This window comes from Pipra filicauda, unplaced genomic scaffold, assembly GCF_003945595.2.
Source record: "Pipra filicauda isolate LSUMZ 115617 unplaced genomic scaffold, ASM394559v2 scaffold7_size6619720_pilon, whole genome shotgun sequence".
NCBI lineage: Eukaryota > Metazoa > Chordata > Aves > Passeriformes > Pipridae > Pipra > Pipra filicauda.
Genome location: NW_024104976.1, coordinates 1,090,008 through 1,117,407, shown reverse-complemented (window position 1 = coordinate 1,117,407; position 27,400 = coordinate 1,090,008). Strand labels below are relative to the sequence as shown.

At 36.0% G+C, this 27,400-nt stretch overlaps 1 protein-coding gene across 1 annotated transcript in view; it reads left to right on the top strand.

Moving 5' to 3' along the window:
• Positions 1 to 27,400, top strand: part of TRPM7 (transient receptor potential cation channel subfamily M member 7) — a 54,209-nt gene that overhangs the window by 16,043 nt on the left and 10,766 nt on the right. Inside the window, exons 2-26 of the mRNA XM_027732005.2 lie at positions 3,964 to 4,043; positions 5,294 to 5,332; positions 5,796 to 5,994; positions 7,622 to 7,835; positions 8,402 to 8,526; positions 9,142 to 9,313; positions 10,179 to 10,353; positions 10,949 to 11,072; positions 11,669 to 11,741; positions 12,031 to 12,131; positions 13,009 to 13,143; positions 14,350 to 14,403; positions 15,030 to 15,170; positions 15,645 to 15,779; positions 16,391 to 16,671; positions 17,145 to 17,373; positions 18,554 to 18,709; positions 18,842 to 18,985; positions 19,645 to 19,773; positions 20,660 to 20,944; positions 22,046 to 22,220; positions 22,760 to 22,892; positions 23,692 to 23,876; positions 24,552 to 24,684; positions 25,147 to 25,862. Coding sequence (XP_027587806.1) covers positions 3,964 to 4,043; positions 5,294 to 5,332; positions 5,796 to 5,994; positions 7,622 to 7,835; positions 8,402 to 8,526; positions 9,142 to 9,313; positions 10,179 to 10,353; positions 10,949 to 11,072; positions 11,669 to 11,741; positions 12,031 to 12,131; positions 13,009 to 13,143; positions 14,350 to 14,403; positions 15,030 to 15,170; positions 15,645 to 15,779; positions 16,391 to 16,671; positions 17,145 to 17,373; positions 18,554 to 18,709; positions 18,842 to 18,985; positions 19,645 to 19,773; positions 20,660 to 20,944; positions 22,046 to 22,220; positions 22,760 to 22,892; positions 23,692 to 23,876; positions 24,552 to 24,684; positions 25,147 to 25,862 — 4,333 coding nt within the window. The remainder of the gene's footprint in view (positions 1 to 3,963; positions 4,044 to 5,293; positions 5,333 to 5,795; positions 5,995 to 7,621; positions 7,836 to 8,401; positions 8,527 to 9,141; positions 9,314 to 10,178; positions 10,354 to 10,948; positions 11,073 to 11,668; positions 11,742 to 12,030; positions 12,132 to 13,008; positions 13,144 to 14,349; positions 14,404 to 15,029; positions 15,171 to 15,644; positions 15,780 to 16,390; positions 16,672 to 17,144; positions 17,374 to 18,553; positions 18,710 to 18,841; positions 18,986 to 19,644; positions 19,774 to 20,659; positions 20,945 to 22,045; positions 22,221 to 22,759; positions 22,893 to 23,691; positions 23,877 to 24,551; positions 24,685 to 25,146; positions 25,863 to 27,400) is intronic.

Below are 27,400 nucleotides of genomic sequence, written 5' to 3'. Positions count from 1 at the left end.
AAAAACTATTGCGTGTATCAAACTGCTGTATGGTGTAAGCAAAGATTTGAAAGAGGAAATATGAGATGGTGTAGAAAAGTGATATGACTTCTAAATTTGAAACTCAGGTCTGTGCAGTCAGTAACTGAAATCTCCACTGTCAGCCTTCCACAGAAGTCACAGTTTGGAAAATTATTTTTTAATCCAGGTTGGTTTCCTGGTTCGGCAGGTCAGGATTGTTGATAAACTGTCAACAGACCTGTGGGTTGGGGTGCACTGTCGCAGGCTGCAGAGTGATATATTTGGGATAAGTTAGGTTTTAGTTTTGTAACAAATATTGTTACAATATTGTAACTTACTGTAAATATTGGAACTAATGAGCTACCAACAGTATACAGCATCACAAAAAATAGAAAGAATAAACTGGGATCCCTTTGTACCTGAAAAAGTTCAGGATGGTCAGCTACACAATATATTTATAGCTGCCATATTTTTGTTAATTGAAAACCATGCGAGTCATTTGAGATCTTGCTGAGCAGGCAGGCTTACTTTCTGTAGAGAAAACAGTTCAGACCAAGTTTGTTAGGTAAACTTGGCAAATTTCACAATAGTTTGATAAGGTTTTGCCATACTATTGTGCACCCATTGCTGCCCTGCTAAACTTAGTTGTCTTCTTATTTTTAGTGTGTTGAATGAGAGGCTCTTACAAACACTTAAGTGAGCTGAAGGGGGGAGCGGTTGTTTGGTTTTCTTCCTGAGACCTGATCTCATACTGTACTTCGATTGTTTCCTTTTTTTTTTTTTTTTTTTTTTTTTTTTTGTGAAACCTGCTATATGCAAAACCTTAAATTATAATTTGTGGTGAAAGTTTCATTCTACGAAGAGCCTTGCTAAAGTTATCCATTATGAATTTCAGCAAAGGTAACATCTGCATCTGGAGCAGGTACACTTAGGTAATTTCTGTTATTGGAGAGCTAAAGCTATTGCTGAATCAAAACCAGCTAATACTAAAATGACTATGGTCAAACTTCCAGCTGTTGTAAAAGGCCGTGGGATTATCTTGACATTTATACACTTCCAGAACTCGGAAGTAGTTGGGCACGTTCTCTCGAGCTTATAGTTCAGCAAATGTTTGTGTAAGTTGTGTTTCAAATGGCAATTAAAATTATTTCAGCATTTGTGAAACTTTAAGAAAGGACTTATTTATTTGAAACAGTGTAAAGTATTTCCTTTAATCATGATCCCAGGGTGACCATATCTCTTCTAGATTATTGAATCAAATCTATGTGCTTTTTGCTTCTTGAAGTTCTTTCAGAAGTACTGAAAGACACAGTGTCTGCTCAGAAGTCAGTACAACCAGAATGAGATCTCTTGCATAACCAGCTACAGCTTAAAGTCTGAGCCACTTGGGGATGAGGAGTTAGAAGGAACTGTAGCAAACCTTCCAAAAAGTAAAAGTTAAGGATTATTTTGTGTGTAGATGAGGTCCTGCCAACACTGATTGTTAAGAAGTCTTAATGTGGTGAAATTTCTGTAGGTAGCTCACCTGTAGGAAGAAGTGAAGGTAGTTCTGGATAATATTAATTGTATTAAAATTTTTCTTGTACGTCTTAACTTTTATTTAGCTCAAGAGATTGAAAATGCACAGGAGAGAATTTGGAAAGCTAAGGTTTTTTCTACAAGTGCAATTTTGAAAGAAAAGAAAGTAAACAGTTGTAAAATAGCTCACTATATGCTGATATTACTTGTGCTTTTTGCTAGAAGGCCAATGACCTATGTTGCCCATAACTATGGTGTAAAGTACACCTTCTAAAAATACACTGGGAAAACACAGCACTCATCAGGGGTCACCCATTACTGGAAGCAGAGTTTGAGAGGTGCAGTTCTGTGTCCTGTACAGATGATGAAAAGCTTTAATAAGAGTAGGCAATTTTTCTGAAACAGTCTGATAACTCCTATTGATTTTGGACTTCTGCCTTGATCTCCTATTTTAACTTAATCTTTTGCTGATAAGGAAGTATTTCTTTGAGGTAATTGCTGCAACTGATTTATCCTTAACAGTGTCCTCATGTCATCTTCCTGTTTCTGATCTTCACAGGAACGTTATGTAATAGTAGTTCTTATTTACATGGAGGGCAATACAGCCCCTATTTTTAATGTGATTTTTACCTGTTTATGAGAAGTGTCTCTTACTTACTCTCTTCTTTTCTTGGTTTGTATTTTCTTTTTTTCTTTTTTCCTCTCAACAGAAAAGACCCTGTAATTAGCAAATCCTGTATAAAATCTCCTGCAATAAAGATTAATTAGCATACAGGCATGCTTCTGCAGAGAGTTTAATTTTACCAAATGACAAGTTCCCAAGTATGTTTTAATAACATTTTAGAGCCTCCTCTACATAAATAGCACAGTGCTGTACTGAAAATATATTCACTGCTGAAGATTAGAGAGAAATCCTTGACAAGTGGTTAAAACTACATGCTTTAAGAGGAAAATTAACGAATCGTTGGTTGTTTTGTGGGTTTTTAATTTTTTTTTATTTTCAGAACTGTTTATTATGAAAAGTGGTGTTGCACATTGTGAGCCAGAGTTCCTTGTCCCCAGCTTTGATCATCACTTAATAATAAAACAATATTGTGTGGAGCAATTGACGCAATTGCTTGTGGTTTATATTCTTTGGATTTTAACATCTGGCATGTTATGCTGTGATAGCTTGCTTGAAGGTATAGTTTTAGCCAGCTGGCTAAAACATCTAAGTGTTAAATTACTCTTCTTTATCTTTTTATATTCTGGAGGATCTGCAGAGTTCATATATGAGCTTAAACTACTGCAGCTTTAAAGCAAAGCTTGGTTTTAAGAAATGAAGTACAAAACCACCCGTTTAAACCGTGGGGACTCAGCAGAAAGCAGCTTCCAGAACTGGGATTCCCATCACAAGGGCTAAGGCTTAATAGTGTTAGAAAAATTATGAGAGGAGGAAGCTAAAAATTTGGACCTGTGAATAGTATCTGTCAGGTTTTTTCCCCCCTTGTTGTAAAATAAAACAGGTATGAAATTTATCAAATTTTTCTAAAAGTAAAATGTAAATGTAGAACGTTGCTGTTAGCAATGAAGTAATTTTAATGTATTCTTAATAAGGATTTAAAGCAATATTGCATAACATGCAAATTAGCATTCCAAGATTTTTCATGTTTTTAATTACTAAAAATCACGTCTGAGTTCCTTTCCCAATGTATTGCTGAAACTTGACGTAGATGTTGTACATTATGATATTGTTTAGCATGTAATCCTAAGATTATCATGTAAGATAATGTTAATGTGGTTGTTTAAAGCAACTGAAATGAAATTCATGTCCAGTTATTTGGATAGGGAAGCATTTGAAATAGTGAACATCCTTGATTTCATGTTTCAGAGCATGTTTCAAGTCTAAGCTTAAAATGCAGTTCAGAGATGCCAATTAATTTTGTTTACTGAAATGAAAAGTATTTTGATGAAGAAAGAAGTTTATGACTTATTTATTGCTACTAGAAAAGATTGCCAGTGTTGTTAGAAAGCTTCCTCACCCACAATTTCAAGATTAAAATTCTACTTTATTAAAGAGGGAAAAAGATCAAATTACTGTTATCTCAGTGTAGTGCAATTAATTTTAAAAAATTAACTGATTATTTTTCTTAGCAAGATAGGTCACCAGTGTATGTTATTTTTTTGTGCATCTTTATTTGCATATTAAAAGTTTTTGCTATTTGAATGTTAGCATTGAAAAATATTGCTTTGGATTTTAAGAGACTTGTGTATAAGTTACATAATGATTCTGGTTGTCTCAACTTCTGGAGAGATATGTGGGATGTTCTTATAGGGTCATATGTGGTTTAAAGGTTTTTGAGGCAGCAAACCCCTCATTCTAACTCTTGTTACCTTAAGAAGCATTTTTCATTGCAAAGGCTTATGATTTGTATTTTGTAACGCTGTTATGCTTTTCTTTTTCAGTCCCAGAAATCCTGGATAGAAAATACTTTCACGAAGAGGGAGTGTGTGTACATTATACCAAGTTCAAAAGACCCCCACAGGTAAAAGTGAAATGATGCAAGAACCCATTGCTGCTCTTTAAAATTAAAAAAGTCAATATTGTAAAGAGTGTTGGACTAACTGCTTTGTCTGTAAGAAATATTGTCATGAATCCTCATGCTTTTGTGACCAGGATTTTTAAGCTTCATATATTTGAGAGCAGCTTAGAAACCTTTTCTTCTGAGGTTGGGAGAACTTCTATTTCAGTCTTTTCCATAAAAAAAAACCTTATGAATCTCTTTTGTTCTGTTGGAACAGAGTATTATTTTTCATTTAAGAACTTTGTTTTTAAACAGAAAAAGAACTAAGGAAATGCTGTAGAAATTTTAAGTTTTTGTAAATAATTCACCTCGTTCCTTGAAACCATGTGACATGAGAAGCTTTTAGAATTTATAGCCATGATTGTAGAACATGGAAAATTTGCAAATGCAAACCAAGTAATTAATAAGCTGTTAAAATTTCCAGAGCGTTTAACAAGGAACAAAATGGTCTTCAACACTTGCCCTTTTACTTTAACCTGTTTGTAGCTTACAAGGGACTTTAAAACTTTCCCACCAGGTTCTGCCCTTCAGCTTCTAAAAATCGCCTCCTGTTGCTGGTGAATTGCTCACTGTTGTTTCTGAGTTATGCATAAATTAATCAAATGTAGGCAGGATTATTTGGTATGTGTTGATGATATTTAGCTTTTAGTATAGACAGTTATAATTTAGTAATTTTTAGAGAAGACCTAAAGCTACAGGTCAATGTTAAAAGCATAAATGATTAATAGCAGTGTAACTTTGACAGCGGACAGAATTTAAAAATCGTTTATGCACAACGTCTGAGTAAAACTGAAGACTTCTGTCTGACATCTCTGTTTGTACACTTTTGCATGCTGGCTCTTAACCATAATTGGTTAACAGCTGCTTATGAAAGCAGTGATACAAATTTATCTGCTGTGCTAATTTTAGATGTTAAGAAAGCTGTTAGCAGGAAAACATGGAAAACGTTTAATATGGAAGATGAGAGAAATTACATAATGAACTGTATGGAAAGACACTACTGTATAAAATACAGACAAGTTACCATGTTGAAAATGGACAAATTTAGGCATCATGTTTTCCATTTATTGGAGTTCTCTTTTGTTCAGCAATCTTTCTGTAAGCACACAGTGGTCTGAGTGGTCGTGTGTCCCGTCCCATCCGTGTCCCTCCTTCCCCTGCCCTTGAAATTGAAGCTGAACTTAACTCACATCTTTCAATATTTCTTACAGATGCCTTCCAGGATGTCAGATTTGTCAGCAACTTGTCAGGTAAGAGTTCTTTGTAATTAAAATATTTATGAATATCTTTCCATTAAATAAGTGCTTTCATAATAGGGTTTTTAGAAGTTTTGATCAATATTATGAATGACAAGTTGGTGAAAGGTTAGATATGAAATAAATTTAACTAATGTTTAAAGAACTATCAATATGTAGATCACAAATTTGTGAATATTATATAAATTATTTGACTTCAAAGAATCAGTTTTTTCTGGCCTCCAGCTTGCTATCTCAGTGAGGTTCAATAATTTGCATAATAATATGTATTGTAATTACCTATTGCCATAAATATTTATGGCAACAAGGCTTGCTCTGGAAAAGAGGTTTTTCTAATATTTAGAATCTTTGCTTTCTAAATCTAATCTATTTCTGTTATAGACAAAAGAAGTTCCTTTCTTTTATTTTCTAATAATAGGATTTACTAAAGTGTTGTACATGGTGTGGTTGGGTGCAGGTGCTGCTGTGGCCGCTTGGTCAGACAACATGCTTGTTTTACTGCGAGTCTGGCTATGAAATACTCGGATGTGAAGCTGGGTGAAAACAGTAACCAGGAAATAGAGGAGTGGTCAGTGGAAAAACATACGGAACAAACCCCCACTGATGCTTACGGTGTCATCAACTTTCAAGGGGGATCTCATTCTTACAGGGCTAAGGCACGTATGACATTCTGTTTGTATTTTTTGTTGTTACTCTAACTATGTTGATATTCTGGATGCTTCACTTCTGAAATTGTAGGCTGAAGTGTTATCACCCATTTTGTGACAAGCCAGTTCCTTCTTCTGTGCTAGTATTTTTTGTTGTGATCTGAATTCTTTCTGATTTTCATTTGTTAAAATTAGTTTTTCATGACTAAAGTTGCTCAGATCTATCAGAATTAGTTGTATTCAAGTACAGCCTTACCTTCAAATTGCCAATGGTAATAAGAATTCATAAACACTTCAGCAAAACATTGCATTAAGAACTAAGTGTTACCATTTCAGACTTCATGAAAATACAGCATAACAACACTCTTACATTTTTATAGGACCTGTTAAGTAATATCTGCTATCTTAACCCTCTAGTCATAATTTTCAAAATCTGAAAAAAATTTATTTAAAATTAAGGACAGATGTAGAATATGCTTCTTTATGAGATTTTTGACAGTCATTAAAGCATAGCTGTACTGAACAGAATAACTAAGTTTTTATGGAGAGGAGGTTAGTTAAAAGCAAGGATACCAATAAATCAAAATTTTGGAAACCAGTTCTTAATTCCCAAGTGCACATGTACTGAAGAGGCTAAAAAAGTGGAAATTCTGACAGATTCTTCACAGCCATTTTGTGAAGGATTTTTAGTTGTGGTAGAAGTTATTTAATGCTTATGCAATTATAGGCTACGAGGGGTTCTTGTAGGCTCCTGTGGCAAAACTGAAGTGCTTTTGAGGGAGCTGTGTTGTTTATGCAGAACCCCCAAGGACAGTCCAGTGCTTTAAGTCAGATCATCTCTGAAATGGGAAGGGCCCTTAGCAGAGTTCTTTCATGTTGGTAATAGCAGTGTATGGGTTCCTCTGTACTCTTAGTATAGCTTAAAATTGCTGTGAACCCTTTTCTAGGTGCACAGAAATAGCAGCTGCCCACACTCCTTCTGCAGAGTGCAAGTGGGGTTGCTCAAACCAGTTAAATGGAGTAGTGGTGGTTTTTTATTTAGAACTTGATTCAGGAAGGGTTTAATTTCTGCACACTATCCCCTCCTGTATTGAATAGCTTGTATTGAAGATGTGGCAGTATTTTAGCTAATCAACTAATCTACTTAATCTTATGCTGTTAAAGATGGCAAGTTAAAAAGCTGCCAGTTTTGAAGTTTTCTATTAAAAAATGTAGGTTTTCTTCCCACCAGAAACAGGGGAGGAAAACCAAGCAACTGTCTGAAAAAGTCTTTGCAGGGGACATGAAAGCCTCTCCCCAGTAGAACTTTTATAAATGCTTCTGAATTTCGTCTAATTTAGAGATCATCCAGTGCTCTCATAAAGACTCTTTTTTCCAAGTCCCTGTGCCAGTAGGATGGAACACCAGGATCTTTTTGTAGTCGTGCCTTGTCCAAAACTTGCTTTCCAAACTGTTAACTGTCTTGTCCTTGACTGTAGAGGACTTGAAGGAAGCTTGTTCATTTATTGCATCTGCTGCGTTTTGAGAAAGTGAATTACATTTTCCATAGCCAGGAGTAGGATAATATATCCTGAAATATGCCCTGGTTCTTCTTTTCACATGTTGGAACCTTTTAACTCTCTTCTTGTGCCTGCAGTATGTGCGACTGTCATATGACACCAAACCTGAAGCTATTCTGCAACTTATGCTTAAAGAATGGCAGATGGAGTTGCCAAAGCTTGTTATATCTGTACATGGGGGCATGCAGAAATTCGAACTTCACCCACGCATCAAACAGTTGCTTGGCAAAGGTCTTATCAAAGCTGCAGTGACAACAGGAGCCTGGATTATAACTGGAGGAGTGAACACAGGTAAAGAACTCCTAAAGAATGTGCACAGTTAACTGGATTATGGCTTATAAGAGCCAAAAGATTTAATGGATGCATAGCTTCCCCTTAAAGGAAAGTAAATTTGAGTGAGTTTGGTCAGGTGAAATTAAAATAAATTTTGAGCGTGTGTAGTTGGAAGTGGGCTGCTGTTTTGTTTTGCAAAGAGAAATAAAATATTGGGGAGGTGTTGGTTTTTGGGCTTTGTTTTTGTTTTTGGTGGGTTTTTTTGTTTTGGTTGTTTGTTTTCTAGGTTTTGGTTTTGAAACCACAAGAGGAAAAACTTAATGTGATTAAAAACAAGTACAATAATGTACTGTAACTCTCTATTTCTTACTAGGCTAATCTTTATTTTGTTGAATTATTTTGTTTCCTTCTAGTAGATGTTGTATGGTGCTTTTTCTTTGGTGGTGTGTCAAATAAGTGCCCGAATCCTTAAAGGCCCAGTTACCAAAATAAAACAGTTGAAGGTCCAGTTACCTAAATAAAACAGTTGTATTTTTTAGTAAGGTGCAGCATTCAATACATATGATCTTTTTATGCACAAACAGGTGTTGCAAAACATGTTGGGGATGCTCTAAGAGAACATGCTTCCAGATCATCTCGAAAGATTTGCACTATTGGGATTGCTCCGTGGGGAGTGATTGAAAACAGAAATGACCTTGTTGGAAGAGATGTAAGGATGAATTACCTAACTGAAATAACGATTTACCCCATGTATTTTTTGACAAATCTGCTCAAGCATGTTTTTTTCCCTGCTTTGCATCATTGGAATACTTGCTTTACTGTGAAGATACACTGACATCTGTGACTTATGCAAGATCATTATGTATAAACAAGTTGCAAAAGGCAAATGTGCTACAGGAGGAGCTTGGTTCTTAAGTATTTAATCCTTTTTTTTTCTCCCCTACTGATACTGACTCAAATTACAAAAATGTTAAAGTATTACAGATAATTCACATTTAGAGAGGATGTTAAGTTGAAAAATTTTGATGTGGAGTCTTCAGTGCTACTGTTTGCCAGAGCAAACAGGTTTTCCCCAAAGACATCTTTTTAATGGATCTTTTCTCTGTTATCCCTCAGAACAGCTTCCTTTAGTGAAATAATTATCTGCTTCCCTGCACAAAGTTCAGAGCTACAGCTGTTGGTGTATCCTGACCCAAGACAGGCTTTTATGTGTCAGTGCTTCTCATTGAGCCACCAGTCCTTGTGTCTAGACAAAAAGTTAAGTTTCACAGAAACAAGTAGGAATCTTCACAAGTAAAAGACATTGTTGTGTGCTTATACTTAGGTGGTTGCTCCGTATCAAACCTTGTTAAATCCATTAAGTAAACTAAACGTCCTAAATAACCTCCATTCCCATTTCATTCTGGTGGATGATGGAACAGTTGGAAAGTATGGAGCAGAAGTTAAATTGCGAAGAGAACTGGAAAAAACCATTAATTTGCAACGGATCCATGCAAGTAAGTAATTCTGCTGCCTGAGGGTTGAGTGTTACTGTGCTTTAATGGAAAAGGTACTTGGCACCAAACATCTGAATGACAAAGTAGAAAAATTAAGTCTTTTGTTTGTTTCAAGTCTGAATTTACAAATTTCAGCAGCAGCTTTAGACCCTGGAGATCGCTGGTAGATTTATGGTTTCTCTGGGACCAGTTGAGGAGAGTCTTTTGAATAAGGTTGTCTATTTACTTTGATAAAGCAAGTGTAAGTCAGTTCAGGTCTTGGTATGTTGTCAGACCTTCCTGGTCTGATTGATTAATGGTTTTGATACCATTCAATTGCAGTTGCACAATGGGGCAATTGAGTTTGTAAAACGTCATCTGTTTGTGCAAAGAAGCTATGACTTATTTTTGGGTGTTTTCCCAATTATGGAGCAACACGTTTGACTCTTCTAGGAATGCTTGCTTTCGCAATGTTTCCCATCAGTAGAGGGTTTCTGTGTACCCATATTCAAATGATATATGTATTGTCATATGTATAGTATGTCATTGTCAAACTATTTGAGGGAAGTTAGAGGAGCAGTTCCAAAAGAAAAATTTTTCAATTTTCTGCCTTAGTTCGTGAATATTTCTGTGAAGAATCTCCTCTGTTCTGTAGACTGTATTCCATTGTATTTACCAGCTTTCCAGTGCTTTCCTCCCAGCCCAAAGTATAAACAGCGCTTGAAACCATGTATTAACAACAGTTCACGTGTCTGGCAGGCAGCACTTTAATTTTTATTCAATGAAAGGGGCAAACTTGATTTATTAAATGTGTAAAATTGATCTTAGCATTCCCTATACACCTACAACATTGTCTGATTTCCATTACTTATTTGCAACTTTCCAGGAATTGGTCAAGGTGTGCCTGTGGTGGCACTTGTGTTCGAAGGGGGCCCCAATGTCATCCTCACAGTTTTAGACTTCCTTCAGGAAAGTCCCCCGGTGCCGGTGGTGGTGTGTGAAGGAACTGGTAGAGCTGCAGACATACTGGCCTATGTTCACAAGCAAACAGAGGAGGGAGGGTAAGTCTCAGCACTGCCAGCCAAACTATCTGTCGTACATAGGTGGGTTTTGAGATCATTTCCTAATGAATTTGTGCAAGAGCCTTTTCTGTTTAGTGCAGAAAACACTTGGCTATTTCAACTGTCATTTCAAATAATAAGAGGGATGTGGTCAGGCTCCACAATACTTAGTGACTTCTAGTTAGTTGTCAGCCTTGCATAAATCCTTAAACATACTGGGTCCTTGTTGCAGGGGCTGCCTCAGACAGGAGGCAGGGGTCTGATGTAGCTGTAAACCAAACAGCTTTGCCCATGATCACAAGCAGATTATTCAGCAAAGTAAGTGTCAAAATCTTTTCGTTGATGGTATCTCAGAATTCAATAAGGGAAGGAAAGGGAGAGAGAGCTGAGTTACTCTTATGAGGCAGTAGCAGAAAATCGTAGATTAAGCAACCTATACTTTCTAAAGGTTACCCAAGGTTTTGCCACAGAAACAGTGATAATCTTATAGATAGTAGGACTCTGAATAGGCATGTTGAAACTAATTAAATGAGTTGTTGTTCTTTCTGTTCACGTATAAAACAATTGCTTTCCTGTTTGTTTGTTTCAATCTCAGGAATGTTCCTGAGGGTGCTGAGCCTGAAATCATTTCAACCATCAAAAAGACATTTAACTTTGGTCAAAGTGAAGCAGTTCATTTGTTTCAGACACTGATGGAATGCATGAAAAAAAAAGAACTTGTAAGTAGACCTTGCCATAAAATTTTCTATGCAAGGTGCATGCATTTATGGATATATGATATGATTTTTTGTTTCCTTTTTTTTGTACTTTTAGTTATGACTACTAACAAAATTGTACTATCTCTGCATGTTTTAAACAAAATCACCTCATAGAGTTTTGTATGTAGTTCAGGGACTGATGTCTCATTTGGACATCATATTATGTTGGTTTAAAATTACCATATTCAGCTAAATATGTTTGCTGGCAGGTTAATCTCGACCTAGAATGAACTGGAGAGGTAAACAGGGTCCTGTGTTATAGACAAGAGAGTATTGTAATCACAGTAGGAAGAGATGTTCAAATTGATTGAAGAGTGTGAAGGATTTGTGCTCTGCCTTTACCTGTAATGGATTGTCTAGTGTGACACCCAGTTAGGAAAACAAAACAAAAGAGTGCATGCTAAATGCTTAAATCAAGCGTAGCAGGCTTAAATTGCATCAAAGACAAGGTGTCTTTTATGTCAGGAATTGAAATAGATTAAAAAAGACTGGAGCTAATCACCTTTGCCCGAAAATAACTTCAAAATATGTTTTCCTCATTTTTCCCTTTTGGACAGATTACAGTTTTTCATATTGGGTCAGATGAACACCAGGACATTGATGTTGCAATACTTACAGCTTTGTTAAAAGGTGAGACTTAATTTTAAGAGCATTTGGAACCTCCAGCTATTATTGTTTAGTCTGTATATGATGGATTATTTATACAATACTATAGCCAGTAGGAATCTTTAGTTTTTAAACAATAAAAGTATTTATTGTGTTTTCTCATTGCGTAATAGCATAATGTGACATAAATGATAAAATATGGTGTACAACTTCGTAGTGGATTGCTTGATTTGGTCTTTTTAGGAAGCAAGAATGTTTATTAGCTTGTATTTTAATTAATTTTATATTTTCTTCAATGTGTTTGCTTCTAAAGGCACGAATGCATCTGCATTTGACCAACTTGTTCTTACACTTGCGTGGGACAGAGTTGACATAGCCAAAAATCACGTTTTTGTTTATGGGCAACAATGGCTGGTATGTAATGGTCTGGATTAAGCAAAATTATAATTATGATGATTTCTAAAAGAGAAGCACAATTTACTGTAAAGAATGAATCTTTTGACTTTTGTAGAGAGACTGTAGAATACTGACACACTTATTTGTGCACACTGCATAGTCTTACAGCTGTTTTGCTGTTATGTATTTGAAAATGGTTCAATAATTTTAGAAATGTGCTAAGTCTCCTGAATAACTAGCAGAGCAAAGACATTACAGAAGGTGGAAGCTGAATTCATGTTAGTCAGATGCTCTTTATTCCTTGCAGCTGCATGATCATGGAAAGTTATTAAGCAGCATCTACTAAAATGCACTGTTGGGACACTGGGAGTGGCTTTTGAGGCAGGGACAAAATGTCTGTTTCTTGCAGTTTGAAAATTAGTTTAAAAACTGCATGGTGGCTCTTGCCTTTTCCCCTTTTTACTGTAAAAATAAAACACAAACTTATTGAGTGTGCAGTCAGAAGTATGTACTGTAAGGCTTATTGACTGAAATGGTGGTTCCAACCATTTGTCTTCAAAGCAAATTGTGCTTTAAGTGTGTTATATCTCTGTGTTTTATCCAATATCAATCTGTGAGAACAGCTTAATCATGTTAAACCAAATGTCTACTTAGTCCCATGTACTGTATCACTGGGAGATACCTCTGAAACAGTTAAAGTCTTCAGAATATTCTCTCATCTTGCAATTGTGTGAAATTCAGGGGATATTCTGAACCAAAGGTGACACCTTTATAGACATGTAAGGTTTCTACAGCCCTGTAAATGAATGAGGTTGACACATTATCTAAGTGCACTTTTGTGATGCCCTGTTTTACTGGCTCTCTCAGGCTCTACCTTGTTACTTATTTGTTGTAGGTTGGCTCCCTGGAACAGGCTATGTTGGATGCTCTTGTGATGGATAGAGTTGCATTTGTGAAACTTCTGATTGAAAATGGAGTAAGCATGCACAAATTTCTTACAATTCCCAGGCTGGAAGAACTTTATAACACAGTAAGTAAATGATTGCTTTTTAAGCTACTTTTAGAACAGTTTTTTAGTTGCTCAGCATGTTGGATACTGGGTTGTGTGCACCAGTCTAAAGGTGTGTTACAGCCCTGTTGTGGAACTCATGAAATGTGTAAACCCTCCTCACAGCAGAGAAGAGAACAAGAGAAAGGCAGATGGGTGAAACTTGTGCACAAAATATGGGATCTGTAGGGCTTCATAGGATGAATTCTGTCTATAGCAGTTAACATTATCACAATAGTTGTAAAAATAGTTTAATTTGTGAACCTGCATAATTGTAAATATTACTTAGAAAAATTTTGTTGCTCTAGGTGTTGATTTAAGAATTTCAGGGTAGTTTTGCATAACACTTAAATGTTCCACCAAAAATTAGCTAATATAGTAGTACACATGTACTAATGAGTGGTACAGAAATATGGCTTAGGCTTGCATTGACCATCCTGTTATCTGCTTTGGACAAAGAAAAAAAAAAAGAAAAAAAGAATTAATTCTTTAGCCAGTAGAGCTCTGTAAAGGAGCCCATGTGATAATGTTTTTTTTTATTAACTGTATTTTTAATTATTTTTAAATAACTAATTAAATAATTAAATTCAATTATTTAATTAAATAAATTAAGTAATTAATTTTAAGAATAAATAATACGATGTTGCTTTTACACGATTGATGTGCTGTTGATAGAGTCTGTGTGGGAGATGGGGCTAACCATATGTCTGTAAGTGTAACAGTTCATACACTTACAGGAAATCAGAGAAGGTATTAAAATCCACTTTAGTGAAAAGGGGGATCGTTCAGACTAAAGTTTAAAATGTAAGGGAGCTTTTACTATAAATCCTGCAATTCTGTAAACATGAATATCAGTCTGTGTTCCTGAAAATTCATTCTGCTTTTTGTATTCTGGTTTTGTTGGGATTTTATTTTTTGTTTGGTTTTTCCTTTTTTGGACAAACTGTGGGTGTAATATTATGCCTCAAACTGAAACGGAAGTAAAATGCAGCAAAAAAGGAAATAGTCTGTAGCTACTGCAATACTGTGATGTATTTGCATCTGTTGCATTTCTGTTTGTTTAAAAGCTAGGGATTTTTTTTATTTGAGCCAACATGCAAAAGTATTTGGCTTGTACTATAATTTTCTCGTGTTGCCGCTGCACGTGAATTTCTCATTCCAAACTTTTTTCTTCTCTTTTTTATGCAGAAACAAGGCCCAACTAACCCAACACTCTTTCATCTTGTTCGGGACGTCAAACAGGTATGCTGTAAATGTACAAATTTGTCAAAACAGCAATGATAGTTTTATGGAAATTTCTTGTATTTGACTGTCCATTTGATCTGTTGCTTATTAATTATGTTTTATTGCAAGTAATAAGTTACATCTTCAGACATTTTGTTGTTTACAATACTTGCCCAATACTTGTACAATACAGTACAATACTTGTACAATACTTGTACAATACAGTACGCTTGGTGCCCTGCTGCCTGAAAGATGTTAAACCTGAAGAATGTTGTCTTCTTCATCTTCCTTTTGAAAATTTTCCTTCTTGGGGGGATGGAAAGCTGATACTCTCAGCTAGGAGTACTTCTGTTAAAACAAAAGACAAAAAACCAGTGCGTCCCTCCTGCCCCCAAGGAAATAAACATCTATCCTGCTAAAGGAGATTGTATAGAACAGAAGCTATAACCTGGTCTTTCTTTGAAAATAATAACTATTGAGCCATGTCGATGTTTCTTCGTTGTTGTCTTGATGTGGTTTTTTTTTTTAATAATGAAATTTTGTTTGTTTTTGTTATTTAGAACTGTGATAGAGCATGTAGAAACACTCTAAGCAAGCTTAAGATTATAATTTGAAAAACTAAAAAATACCTTTTGTATTCCTAGGGAAATCTTCCTCCAGGATATAAAATCAACCTGATTGATGTGGGACTGGTTATTGAATATCTGATGGGAGGAACCTATAGATGCACCTACACAAGGAAACGCTTCAGAGCGATATACAACAGTCTCAGCGGGAACAATCGGGTATGTAGCAGTGGGGGAACGGGACCTATGTTCTCAATTAAAATGTGTTTTGGAGAAAAATTGGATCCATGTTGTTTTGTTCCTCTTGTTAATGGACTGCTTTTCAAGGCAGTGGTAAGGCCTATGAGGGCAGCTGAGATCTGGTTTCGGATTGAGGGCAAACAAAAGGTTTTATTCTCTTGCTCCTTATTCTAGCACATCCTTATTTCTTCTTTGTGATTCCCTCTTTTCCCACTCATAGGGGAAGAATGGGCACTAAACATGCAGATTATGTAGGGCTTGGGATTCAGACATCTTAGCTCCTTGTGTAAGCTACACTAAACAGCAAGTGTAACTGCCTATTTGGTGACTTCTTAAAAATAATGAAAACAAACAAGAAACCATGTTAAATATCCAGTGAAAATTCTGGTTGTGCTGTCATGTAAGTTCATCAATGTTTCAGTAACCAGACACTTCTCCTTATCCCTGTTACAGAGATCTAGTCGAAATCCTTCAAGTGCTACTCCTCAGATGTGTAAAAGCCACGAGTCTTTTGGTAACAGGGCAGACAAGAAGGAAAAAATGCGCCATAATCATTTCATCAAGACAGCGCAGCCATACAAACCAAAGGTATGCATGGCGAGGGGAGCACGGTGGGGGCTTGTTTCAAGCAGCTAAGACTGGAAAGCCTGGTTGAAATCCAAGTGCTCACTGAAATGTGAGTACTCAGTTGCACTGAGTTTGGTAAAGCTGGAATTTCAACCTTGCTTTTGTACTTGTTTCTAAATGGTAGCTGTTTTACTAGATTCTGTAAAGAGTGTTTCTCTTTCAGTATAGTTCTGGGTGAGCTTTGATATGCTGGGGACCAAAAAGCTTGTCTTTAACACTAGCAATGGGGGAGGGGGGAGGAACTCAGTAAATTCAGAGCAAGATTTGACCATGTATTACTACTATAAGCAGTTTCCATGAGTTTCCTTATCTGTATGTAGGTATATTAGCTACTGCTTTTCTTTTCATCTATAATTCAAAGTAACTCAGTCTCACAGTTATTAAAATGATTTGGACTCAGCTGAAGTTTTCGAACAAAAGTTCCAGCTGCTTTTCAAGTCTTCAGAAATTCTTTTTTTCTTTTTTATAATAATATATTATTTGGTGTTGGATCACTCAGCATTTTATTTCAGGTTTATGCAACGACCGAGTATAGAGACTTAAAAATGTAACTTCCTGCTTTTATTTTAAAGATTGACACTGGTGCAGAAGAGGGAAAAAAGAAAAGAACCAAAGATGAAATAGTAGACATAGATGACCCTGAAACGAGACGTTTTGCTTATCCTCTCAACGAGCTGCTGTTGTGGGCGGTGTTAATGAAGAGGCAGAAAATGGCCCTTTTCTTCTGGCAGCACGGCGAGGAGTCCATGGCAAAAGCTTTGGTTGCTTGCAAAGTGTATCGTTCAATGGCATATGAAGCAAAACAAAGTGACCTTGTTGATGATACTTCAGAAGAACTGAAACAGTATTCCAAGTAAATTACGTTTATATTGTTCAAAATATTTTCTTGGCATTTGCAATAAAGTATATATGAACTATATATGAACAAAACAAACTGTTCTGTTAGCACACTTGAAGACAATTCCTTTTTGCAAAAAAAGGATTGAGTGGCACTCTAGTAGAAGTTTCATATTAGATATTGCTCCCTCTCGAGAGCTGTTACAAGTCTTTATTTATAGTTGAATTAAAAGAACAATGAATGTGCCATATACTTCTGTGTAATTTCTGAGCGTGTTTTAATAGCTGTTTGTAGCATGCATATGTTTTTAATAGAAACCACAGATTGATGTGTTATAGTTACAAATTACCATGTATCTGCACAGAAGGGTCAAATAATAGTCCCTTCAAGTTGTGCTATTGGGAATTTGTACAGGAAAATTCATGCTAAACTGAAGGTCATTTTCTATAGATACTATATTTTGTTTTGTTGTTTTTTCTTCATTCTAGTGAGTTTGGCCAACTGGCAGTTGAGCTGTTAGAACAGTCCTTTCGACAAGATGAGACTATGGCCATGAAATTATTAACCTATGAGCTTAAAAACTGGAGCAACTCCACTTGTCTGAAGTTGGCAGTGTCGTCCAGGCTCCGTCCCTTTGTAGCACACACTTGTACCCAGATGTTGTTATCGGATATGTGGATGGGAAGGCTGAACATGAGGAAGAATTCATGGTACAAAGTAAGTGTTGTTGCAGTTTTTTGGTAAAAAAAAGGGCCAATGGAGTTTTATGTTTAAAGGGAAGGAAAGTGTGTGTTTAAATGCTATTAGTATAAAGCTTCCACAACTATAGCTTACATTAATAAATCCTGTAAACCAGTCTCCTATAACATAAGCAAAACTGGAAGTATTTGTTGTAAACTCTTCTTTTGACACTCTATTATCTTTTCAAATAAGGTACAGAAATATAGAAGGCAGAAACCAGGCAAGTAGCCTTTAATCAGAGGCTTAAAGAGATCATGTGAATACTAATCCACTACTAAAAACAAAGTAGTAACAAACCTTAACAGATGGAAAACCCGCTGTAAGACTGTAGTTTTGTGCATTTTGGCTTTTTACAGGGAGCACATAATTCCTATTTTGGAGGAACTGAGCAAAAGCAGGGCACAGAACAAAACAAGGGTAGGCAAATCGGGGACAGGTGTTCCAGTGGTGGCCTTTGTGATATGGATCAACTGAACCAAAATGGGAGTTGCATATTTCTTTGAGATGGTGTGCCAAAACCTGACTGTTGCTAGAAATATAATGAAATAAAACTTTCCTACAAAATATCTACAAGCATCATTTAACTTGTGACCTACTAAAATCTTGTTTGATAACTGATTAACCATTTTCTTGCTTGCTTTGTAACATGCTAATGACAGTAAATAGCTTTCACTTACTCTCTTCGTCTATACCTTAGCCCATTTTTCTGCCATAAATTGAAAAAACAACCCAAAACCAAACAAACACCACTCCTCTCTCCCCCTGCAAACCACAACCTTGTATATGCATTTAAAATACACCTTAACTGTACACAGCTCTAGAGTTTCTGGGAGTGGATTAAATAACAGAGTGTGAACAGGACATCTCTATCTTCAGTCTTGAAGTAGATTCTTTCTAGTAGCTTTTAGTTTTGGAATTTGTTGGTTTTTTCCCATTTCCTTTATCTTCAAATCAAGAAACACTCTGAATATGTGATCTTAGGCTCTTAAGTGTATGTACAAGTAGTAACAACTAATTATTTTTTACATTTTTCCCCCTCAGTAACAAGCAAGTGAAATTTAAATTATATATTTTCAGAGGATATTCTGTGTGTTGGTGTATTCTGATACTTTAATGTAGCTGTGAACTATTTGCACTTAGTCATCATCTTTTCCAGGTGATACTGAGTATTTTACTCCCTCCTGCTATACTGCTGCTGGAATATAAGACCAAGGCTGAAATGTCACACATTCCTCAGTCTCAAGACGCACATCAAATGGCAATGGATGACAGTGAAATCAACTTCCAGACTGTAGCAGATGAAATACCTATGGTAACGTGGGGCAGGGGGAGGTATTAAAGCAATATTCCTAACAAATAGTTACATTTTTAAGTCAAGAGTTGAGATGAATGTCAAAAGGCGTATGTTTCTCTGTGTGAGAAGTTAACAGTCCTTTCATTTTAGGAGGTTTTTAAAGAAGTAAAGATCTTGGACAGTTCTTTGGAAAAGCATGATATGGAGACTCCAGCAAAACCTAAAAGACTCCCAATTACGCAGAAGTTTTATGCATTTTATCACGCTCCAATTGTGAAGTTTTGGTTTAATACGGTGAGTTTTTTTCTGTGTGGTGTGTATTTCATTTGAAAATGAAGGTTACATTTTGGTTCTTTTCCCAGCATGTAGCTCTGACTGAATCAAAGGTTAAGCACTATCCAAAAAAACCCTTACCTTGCTAAGTTGGAAATGAGAAGTACTTGATTTTGAAAAACTGCATATGCACATGCCGTGCCCTGTGGTTTGGGTTGTTTTGAAGTTCATGATGTTGGCTTTAGAAATACCTTTTTTTTAATTTTTATTTTTTTTTAAGCTAAGAGAGTAATTAGCATGAACGTTTTTATTCTGGGCTGAGTAATTAGTTTCATCAGTTGCTAGCAGGAGTTCTATAACCATCTGTTAGGCTGAAGTGTTCATGCACTGCTCTGTTTCAATTACTGTAATAGAAATGCTAGAATTTATACTAAAGGAAAATAGCTGTAATAAGAGTAAAGCTTTGCTAACAATAAATAGCTTGTTACAGCTATTTTTCCTCTTCTAAGATGAAAATGTTTCTATCCCCTTATAAATAGAAACTTGTCTGCTTAAATGGGTAAATACAGTCCTGTAATCCTATTTGAAGTTTTTATTGTGTACCACATCAGAAGATTCCATGCACATCTAAAAAGAACCCTTCAGTAATTATATGTATAATATTTATTTGTGTTTTTTAGTTGGCATATTTAGGATTCCTCATGCTCTACACATTTGTGGTTCTTGTAAAGATGGAAGAATTACCATCCGTTCAGGAGTGGATTGTTATTGCTTACATTTTCACATCAGCAATTGAGAAAATCCGTGAGGTATGCCTCTAACAGTCTGGGATTTTAGTTTCTTTGTCAGTTAAAACAATATGCTTGAAACTATGATTCAGTAAGCAAAAGAACCCAAGAACTTCAAGCATCAGAGCGTGTGATGGGATACCTTTATCTTAAACTTTGGTATAGGCTGGGGATGGAGGACTATAAAACAAGGTGGATTTTTCTTTCTAAATATTAAGGAACTGGCAATAACATGCTGGTCAGATTTCTTTGGTTAAAACACATCACTTCCTGCCCTCCCCAGTTGATTGCTACTTTTTTTGATTCTGTAACTCCCTGCCAACAAGTTGCAATGCAATAAACAACCTTACTTTTCTGGCTGGTGAAGCGTGTATTTATTTATTAGTGTCAGTCAGACTCTACCACTGTGCCATGACCAAGATATCAAAACAAAAATAAAAAGGTTTACTGAGACAGGATAGCTATCATAACTACAACATTCCTGGTCAGCAAGAGACTTTTGAGGATTTTTAAAAGCATTTTTAAATGGGATTTTAAATGGGATTTTAAAAGCATTTTTAAAAGTTAGTTCTTTAATCTGGTACCTCAGGCCCAACTGAAGGGGCAGATAATGGGGCTCGTTTTGCAACAGTAACCTCCTCAAAAGAAATAAAAACACCACCAAACCCCACCAAACTCCAAATTCCTTCATAAATTGTTTAGACAGAACGAAACATGCATCCTCCTCTCCTTGTTGTGAAGCTGACACAGTTAAACACTGGCTTTGATTTCTCAGTGAATAAGAATTATCCATTTGAATAGATATTTTATTTTTGCAAGTATAAAAATATTAGTGATTCATGTTTCACTGTTGGTCTCTGTGCAATAAATATGAGCAGTCCTGACCTTTATTTTTATTTTTTTACAGATTTTTATGTCAGAGGCTGGGAAGATTAATCAGAAGATCAAAGTGTGGTTCAGTGATTACTTCAATATCAGTGACACAGTTGCCATTGTCACTTTCTTCATTGGGTTTGCATTAAGATTTGGAGCAAAGGGGAATTTTGGAGAAAACACTTACAGAGAAAATTATGTCTTTGTTGCTGGAAGAATAACATACTGTCTCAATATAATTTTTTGGTATGTGCGATTACTGGATTTTCTAGCTGTAAATCAACAGGCTGGACCTTATGTTATGATGATTGGGAAAATGGTAAGTACTACTTTTGTTACTGATATTTTTTTAACCAACTGAAATTTGTTTTCCTTGCTGCATCCATTTACAATTTCCCTCATAGTTTTATTTAGCAAAAGGTTGCTTATCCTGATGTAATTTGTTAACAACTCTGTGTGCAGAATTAGCTTGCTGGAATATCACTTTAAGTGTTTCAAAGTGAGCACTGATTAGAAGGCTTCCTTTATTATGGAGCTTTCTGTGTCACATAATTGTAATTAACTGGCAAATCTTTCTCCTCTGTTGTGTTTTGTTCTTAGCTGTCAGAGACTTAAATGAATATGATGAAGCCTTTTTCTTGACTGAGCTGGGATCGCTTCCCATTTGGGCCTGAGATTTATTTATACCTTTTGTGCTCCTTAGGGCAGGACTTTGACTTGTTTTGTGTCCTAAAGCACCTAATGTTTTTGTGCTGTGGAAAATTGGGAATAGATTGTGGCCCTGTTCTTGTCTAATCACGTAAAAAATATTCAAATTGTTTGAAATTAAATAACCTAGCTCTACTGTCAGTAGCCCTTGTAAATGTTAAAAAATATGTTGAGTCTTGAGTGCTGTATATATGAAGGTGGAAAGGGTTTTTATGTTTCTTATTTCTATAAAACGGTTCCTAAAAAGTTGAACCTGTCATTCCTTGAAAACGAGGGCATCAAGTCGCACATGTCTCACTTTGATTTCTTGCAAGAGGCATAGGTTCTGTGTTCCAGCCTTTGGAAAACTACCTCTGGGTTTTGTGCAGCTTTTCAGTACATTTAGGAAGGAATGTTTCTTTCTATCAGCTGCTACTCATGCACGTATTAAGTATTAGAGTTATGAAGGAAATACTTTCAGTTGCCTTTGGCCAGGGATACTAAGTAAGCTCTAAGAAAGGACACGGAAAAAAACCCCAACATTTGTGTGGGTTTTTTAACACGATTCGTTATTTAACAAAAATTTCTGACTGAAATATAAGTGTCCTGGACTTTTTTCCATATATAATTCTTAGAATTCATCAAGTGTACACTGTCACTGTAAAAGTGTTTCAAGTTGTGAAATCGTAGTTATGATCTCATGGATTAACTGACTTTTTTTTTGTGTTAATAGGTGGCCAACATGTTTTACATTGTGGTGATTATGGCCCTTGTACTACTTAGTTTCGGTGTTCCCAGGAAGGCAATATTGTATCCTGATGAGGCACCCTCTTGGACTCTTGCTAGAGATATTGTGTTCCATCCATACTGGATGATTTTTGGTGAAGTGTATGCCTATGAAATTGATGGTAAGACACCGCAATTTTGAAACAAATAAAGAGAAAACTTACTCTGATTAAATCTTCTCGAGATCTTACAAAATTCCAATTTTATGAAGTGAAATGCCTGCTATTGTTGACATTGGTTCCATTCATTGGATTATCTCCTCTTTGTGGGCTGCAGCTGTGTAACTTCTTGACCTGACTTTTTCATTATCCTTTCTAAAGCTTGAATGGCTTAGAATGAAAACTTCTTTGTAATCACAGTTTCTCACAAGGCTGTTCATAGCAAGATACTGGAATCCTTCCCCACAACTGTTATGCCCTTTTGGCTGTGGTGATGTACTCTGCTTTTTAAAAAAATATGATAATGTGATTATGCCATAGTATTAACCAGATACTTTGGTATTTTTCTACCATGTCCTAAATGCATAGAGACATTTGGAATTGCAGAACCAGTGCATGATGGTTGTTACAAACTTTGTGTCCTTTTTTTTTCTGTATCTCTACCTGCTGGGAGTTCTAAAAAATGTACATATCTTCTCTGTATCCTTTTGTTCCCAACACAGTATGTGCAAATGATTCTGATGAAAAAGTTGCTCATCTCTGTGGCCCAGGAACATGGTTGACCCCATTTCTTCAAGCTGTCTACCTCTTTGTACAGTACATAATCATGGTTAATCTCCTCATTGCATTTTTCAAGTAAGTATATGGATAATTGTTAATTTTTGCTAATAATTTGATAAGTTTATATTTCATTGCAATAAGATGACAAGAAAAGAAGTGATCCCAGTTCAAAGCAGTCTCAGTTTTTTCAGGTTCTAAGTGTGGTCTTTATCTCCTTCTCATTGCAAGCCCATGGCTGAGTTAGGGAACTGTGTGATCTATGACACCAGAGGAATCAGAAGTTTAAGAAAAATTGAAAGCATTTTGTAACTTCTCTTTGTTAGAAAACAAACAACATTGTTTCTTTGTCTTTATATTGACTGTTGTTCCTAAATTCATTTAATGTTCTCTAGTTGGTTGAGTTCAATTGTATTAAATTGCCTTTTATAGTTCTCCGCAAGTGTTTGATTTATGGGCATAAGCAGCTCACGAACACTGGAGAATGGCAGACTGCAGGATTAATGTGGTCTGATAGAAAAATCTGGGTTTAATTAGAAATAATTTTTTTTTTGTTTGGGAAACCTGAAATTTGATCTCAGTGTGATTTATTTCTGAATAAAGGTACTGAGATGTTACCAGAAGGGAAATTTTTTTTAACCCTCTCCTTGCATTAAATCATGGTGTTTTCTTGAATGTGTTTCCAGCATCCACCAAAATAATTTTGAAGCAAAAAACAAGTTCATGCTTTTGTCTCTTACTTAAATGACGTCAGAATTCAAGGTTGTTATGGAAGAGTTACAAAACCCCCCAACAACTACCGAACACACACCAACACCTTTCCCCCACCCCCCAAAAAACCACCTTGATGTGTTAATACTGTTCTGTTCCCTTTCAGCAACGTGTATTTACAAGTCAAGGCGATTTCAAACATTGTGTGGAAGTATCAGCGCTATCATTTCATTATGGCCTACCATGAAAAACCTGTTCTGCCTCCGCCGCTGATTATTCTCAGCCACATGGCTTCCCTCTTCTGTTGTATTTGTAAAAGAAGACAGACAGACAAGGCTTCAGATGGGCCAAGTATGAATAGTTATTATCCAAAAAATTGCAGTACCTTTTTTGATATGGTTAAAGCAAACTGTCAGAAAAGTGCTGTGTTCTTGGTTATAATGTACATTTTGGAGAAAGTCAAAGCGGATCTTAATTTTCCATGTTTCTAATATTGGTTAAGAATCTAATTCTGTTCAGTCATAATGCTTTTATGAAGGGTATAATGCAGTCCCTAAAAATCTCCAGTTAAACTAACTTATGACAAAACCAAAAAATCAGAGAGATTTGATTTCCTGTTCTGTTAATGGAGAAGTTTTTTAGTTTTCTTTCTGTAAAACTTCTTTGAAACTTAAAAATAAATTAATGAGGAGTTCCACAGAGAATAAAATCCAGCTAAGGAATCCAGCTTGTGCCTCAGAGAAAAAGAAATTGAAGGGTATGAGTGTAAGGAATGATAATATTGTGCACAGATCCTCTCAGAATTACTATTTTGATTTGATTTTATTGGAAATCTTTGATGTTGAACTTGTTTCTGTCAGTGAGAGACCAAGGGTCTTAGATGGCACTCTGGTAGGGTCTTTTTGTTTGTTTTTGGTTTTATTTTGGCTTTTTATTTTTAACACCCTTGGTAAAGTTCTGGCTATTAGTTTTCAGCACCTGTACAGCTTCACTGCATATGTATCATAACTGTTTAATCTCCTTTAGAACTCTTCCTGACAGAAGAAGATCAGAAGAAACTTCATGATTTTGAAGAGCTGTGTGTTGAGATGTATTTCAATGAAAAGGATGATAAATTTCATTCTGGAAGTGAGGAGAGGATTCGAGTCACATTCGAACGGTAGAATATTTGCAAATAAAATTTCTGAATAGAGAATTAGAACTTTTGCAGGTTTTTTAAAATGTACTTTAAGGGGAGGAATGCAGCTCAAGAACATAAGTGTTAACACAAACTTTAGATGGTATCTTTCCATTGCTATACAGAAACTAACAATGTAATTGATGCTTCTTGATCTGCAGCAGCACCCTCAAAGCTGAGGCAATTGTATTATTTAGTTTCCCAGGAAGTTTTAACAAACTGATAGATTTGAAAAAGTGTTTGGGCACTCTATTGATGTGTATTTTAATTCTAAGAGTCAGAAGTATGTACAAATGTAGTATTGCCAAACAATCCAGTAGTATTGTGTATACCATCTTATAATTTCAGAGGTTTCTTTCCTCTGATTAAGTGGGCAGAAAGTGTTTCTTTTGCATATTAAGAAAAATACTTTTCATAGCTACTTCATAATTTGATTTTTCTTAGGGTGGAGCAAATGTGCATTCAGATAAAGGAAGTTGGTGATCGTGTCAACTACATAAAACGGTCATTACAGTCTTTAGATTCACAGATTGGCCACCTCCAAGATCTGTCTGCTCTGACTGTGGATACCCTGAAAACACTGACTGCGCAGAAAGCCTCAGAAGCGAGCAAGGTTCATAATGAAATCACACGGGAACTGAGCATTTCAAAACATTTGGCACAAAACCTCATTGAGGACGGCTCTCTAAGATCATCTGTGTGGAAAAAGCACAGCATTGGAAATGTCTTTGGTTCTTTCCCACAAGGAGGCCTTGAAAGTAACAATGCTTTACTCTGTAACATTTCCATCCGTGATGAAAAAGAAGCCCAACATAAGACAATTGGTCAGGAGTTGGCTCCAGTTCCCCGAAGAGAAGAAAAAAACTTCCAAGAGGCAGGTTCCTCAGGCAGTGCCTTATTTTCAAATACTGTTTCCCCTCCAGAACTTCGCCAACGAATACAGGCTGCAGAGATCTCAAAGTCCACTAGTAAAAGTAAAAAATTAGGCAACTCATCCAACAGCATGCCACACGTAACATCCCCAACAGCAAAGTTCTTTGTTAGCACTCCATCTCGACCCAGTTGCAAAAGTCAGCTGGATTCTTCAGCAAAGCGTGAAGAGACTGTGTTCTCTAAGGCTACAGAAGGAGATAATAATGTAGAATTTGGTGCATTTGTGGGTAAGTATAACAAAGTAGATTCTGAGTGTCCTGAAGTCATTATTAGCTGCTCTTATCCTTTTGCTTCTGGCTCTGCTTGCCTTGCTTTCACCCAACCTTGTGTTGAAAATGGAGGATACGTTAATTGTGGTTTTATTCATGATGAGAGTGACACTAATGATAACTACAGCTGCAGAGTTGACAAATGTGATCACCAGTCCTCTGTCAAGTTATTGAAGAACAAGCCCCAAACGAAGTTCTCTTTGTCAACTGGCGACTTGATGTCAACAGTCAACTGTGGCGGCTCACATGGAAAATTGAATATTAAAGATGAACTTTCCAAAAGTCAGCATGTCCCTGCAATGGAACTACAAACCCGAGATTTATGTTCTAACATCCTTATGGGACTACTTCATAAACTGTGGACCAAATCTAAGCCACAAGGTTTGACTTATCAAGAATTGTATAGTATTTGGGTGTATTCCGGTTGCAGGTGACTTCATTCTACCATTTTGCTCTGCTTTTTTTTTGCTTTAACATCTCTAATTTCCCTATGTTGCTTGAATGTTGTTTTTAACCTACACTATAATTTCTCCATAATTCTGTCACATAGACAATATTTTTCTGCAAAACATTACCCAGTTGTTGACTTGAGCAGTTTTGTGCAATTAGCAGCTATATGACTTGGTATGGGCATTGTAGGCAAATATTTGTGACTCATTCTAAGGCTCATACCTTCTCATTGCATAAACCAAAAATATTGTCTATTTCTTGACGTAATTACAGAACACTTTTTAGGCTGATGGAGTCCTGGACAAATATCTCTGTGGTATCTGTGTCAAGCTGAGGGTTCCTCCTGTACTGTATTTCTAAACACTGTTATAACTGGGATCTTCCACTGTTGCCTAGGATAACATATGTTTGGGTACTCATTTTGGAAGCTTCCAAAATTCTTTAATTCAATACAACATTTTACCTCCCCTCAAGTTTTGCTTAACAGTAAAAAGGTGGATGTTTTTGATTAGTTACCTACATACTTGAATGGTAAAACAGTGGCAGATTCGTTGCAAAACACAGGTGTGGGTTTACTAACTGATTCCTGTAAAGTAGATAATACTTTAAGTACGCTTAGTGTATGGCAGAAGATGGTAATCTGGAATTGTCAGGTTGCCTGCAGAGGTATTATCTTGCCCTAATTGTTTAGGGATGTCTCAGTGTTTTCCAAAGGTCTGCTGAGGATGTAGAAATTTAAATCTCTAGACAAGGGTTTATTCTACTGCTGTGAAACTTGGATTTCTAAGAAGTTCCCTACACGCACTAGTGTTTTTAGATTGGCATATGCATAGGAAGAGTATCTCCAATTTGCACACTCATTAGCTATTTCTTTACAAGTGCCTCAGGTTGAAAAAAAATGTGTGTTCTTTTTTTAAATTCAGAAAGTAAGACTAAACAGAAATAACGGACACTGATTGTATAACTCTTATCTAATCTTTAAATGTACTTCACCACTAATAACTTTGAATACTAACTGTACTTATTTACTGGAGCCAGATTTTTTG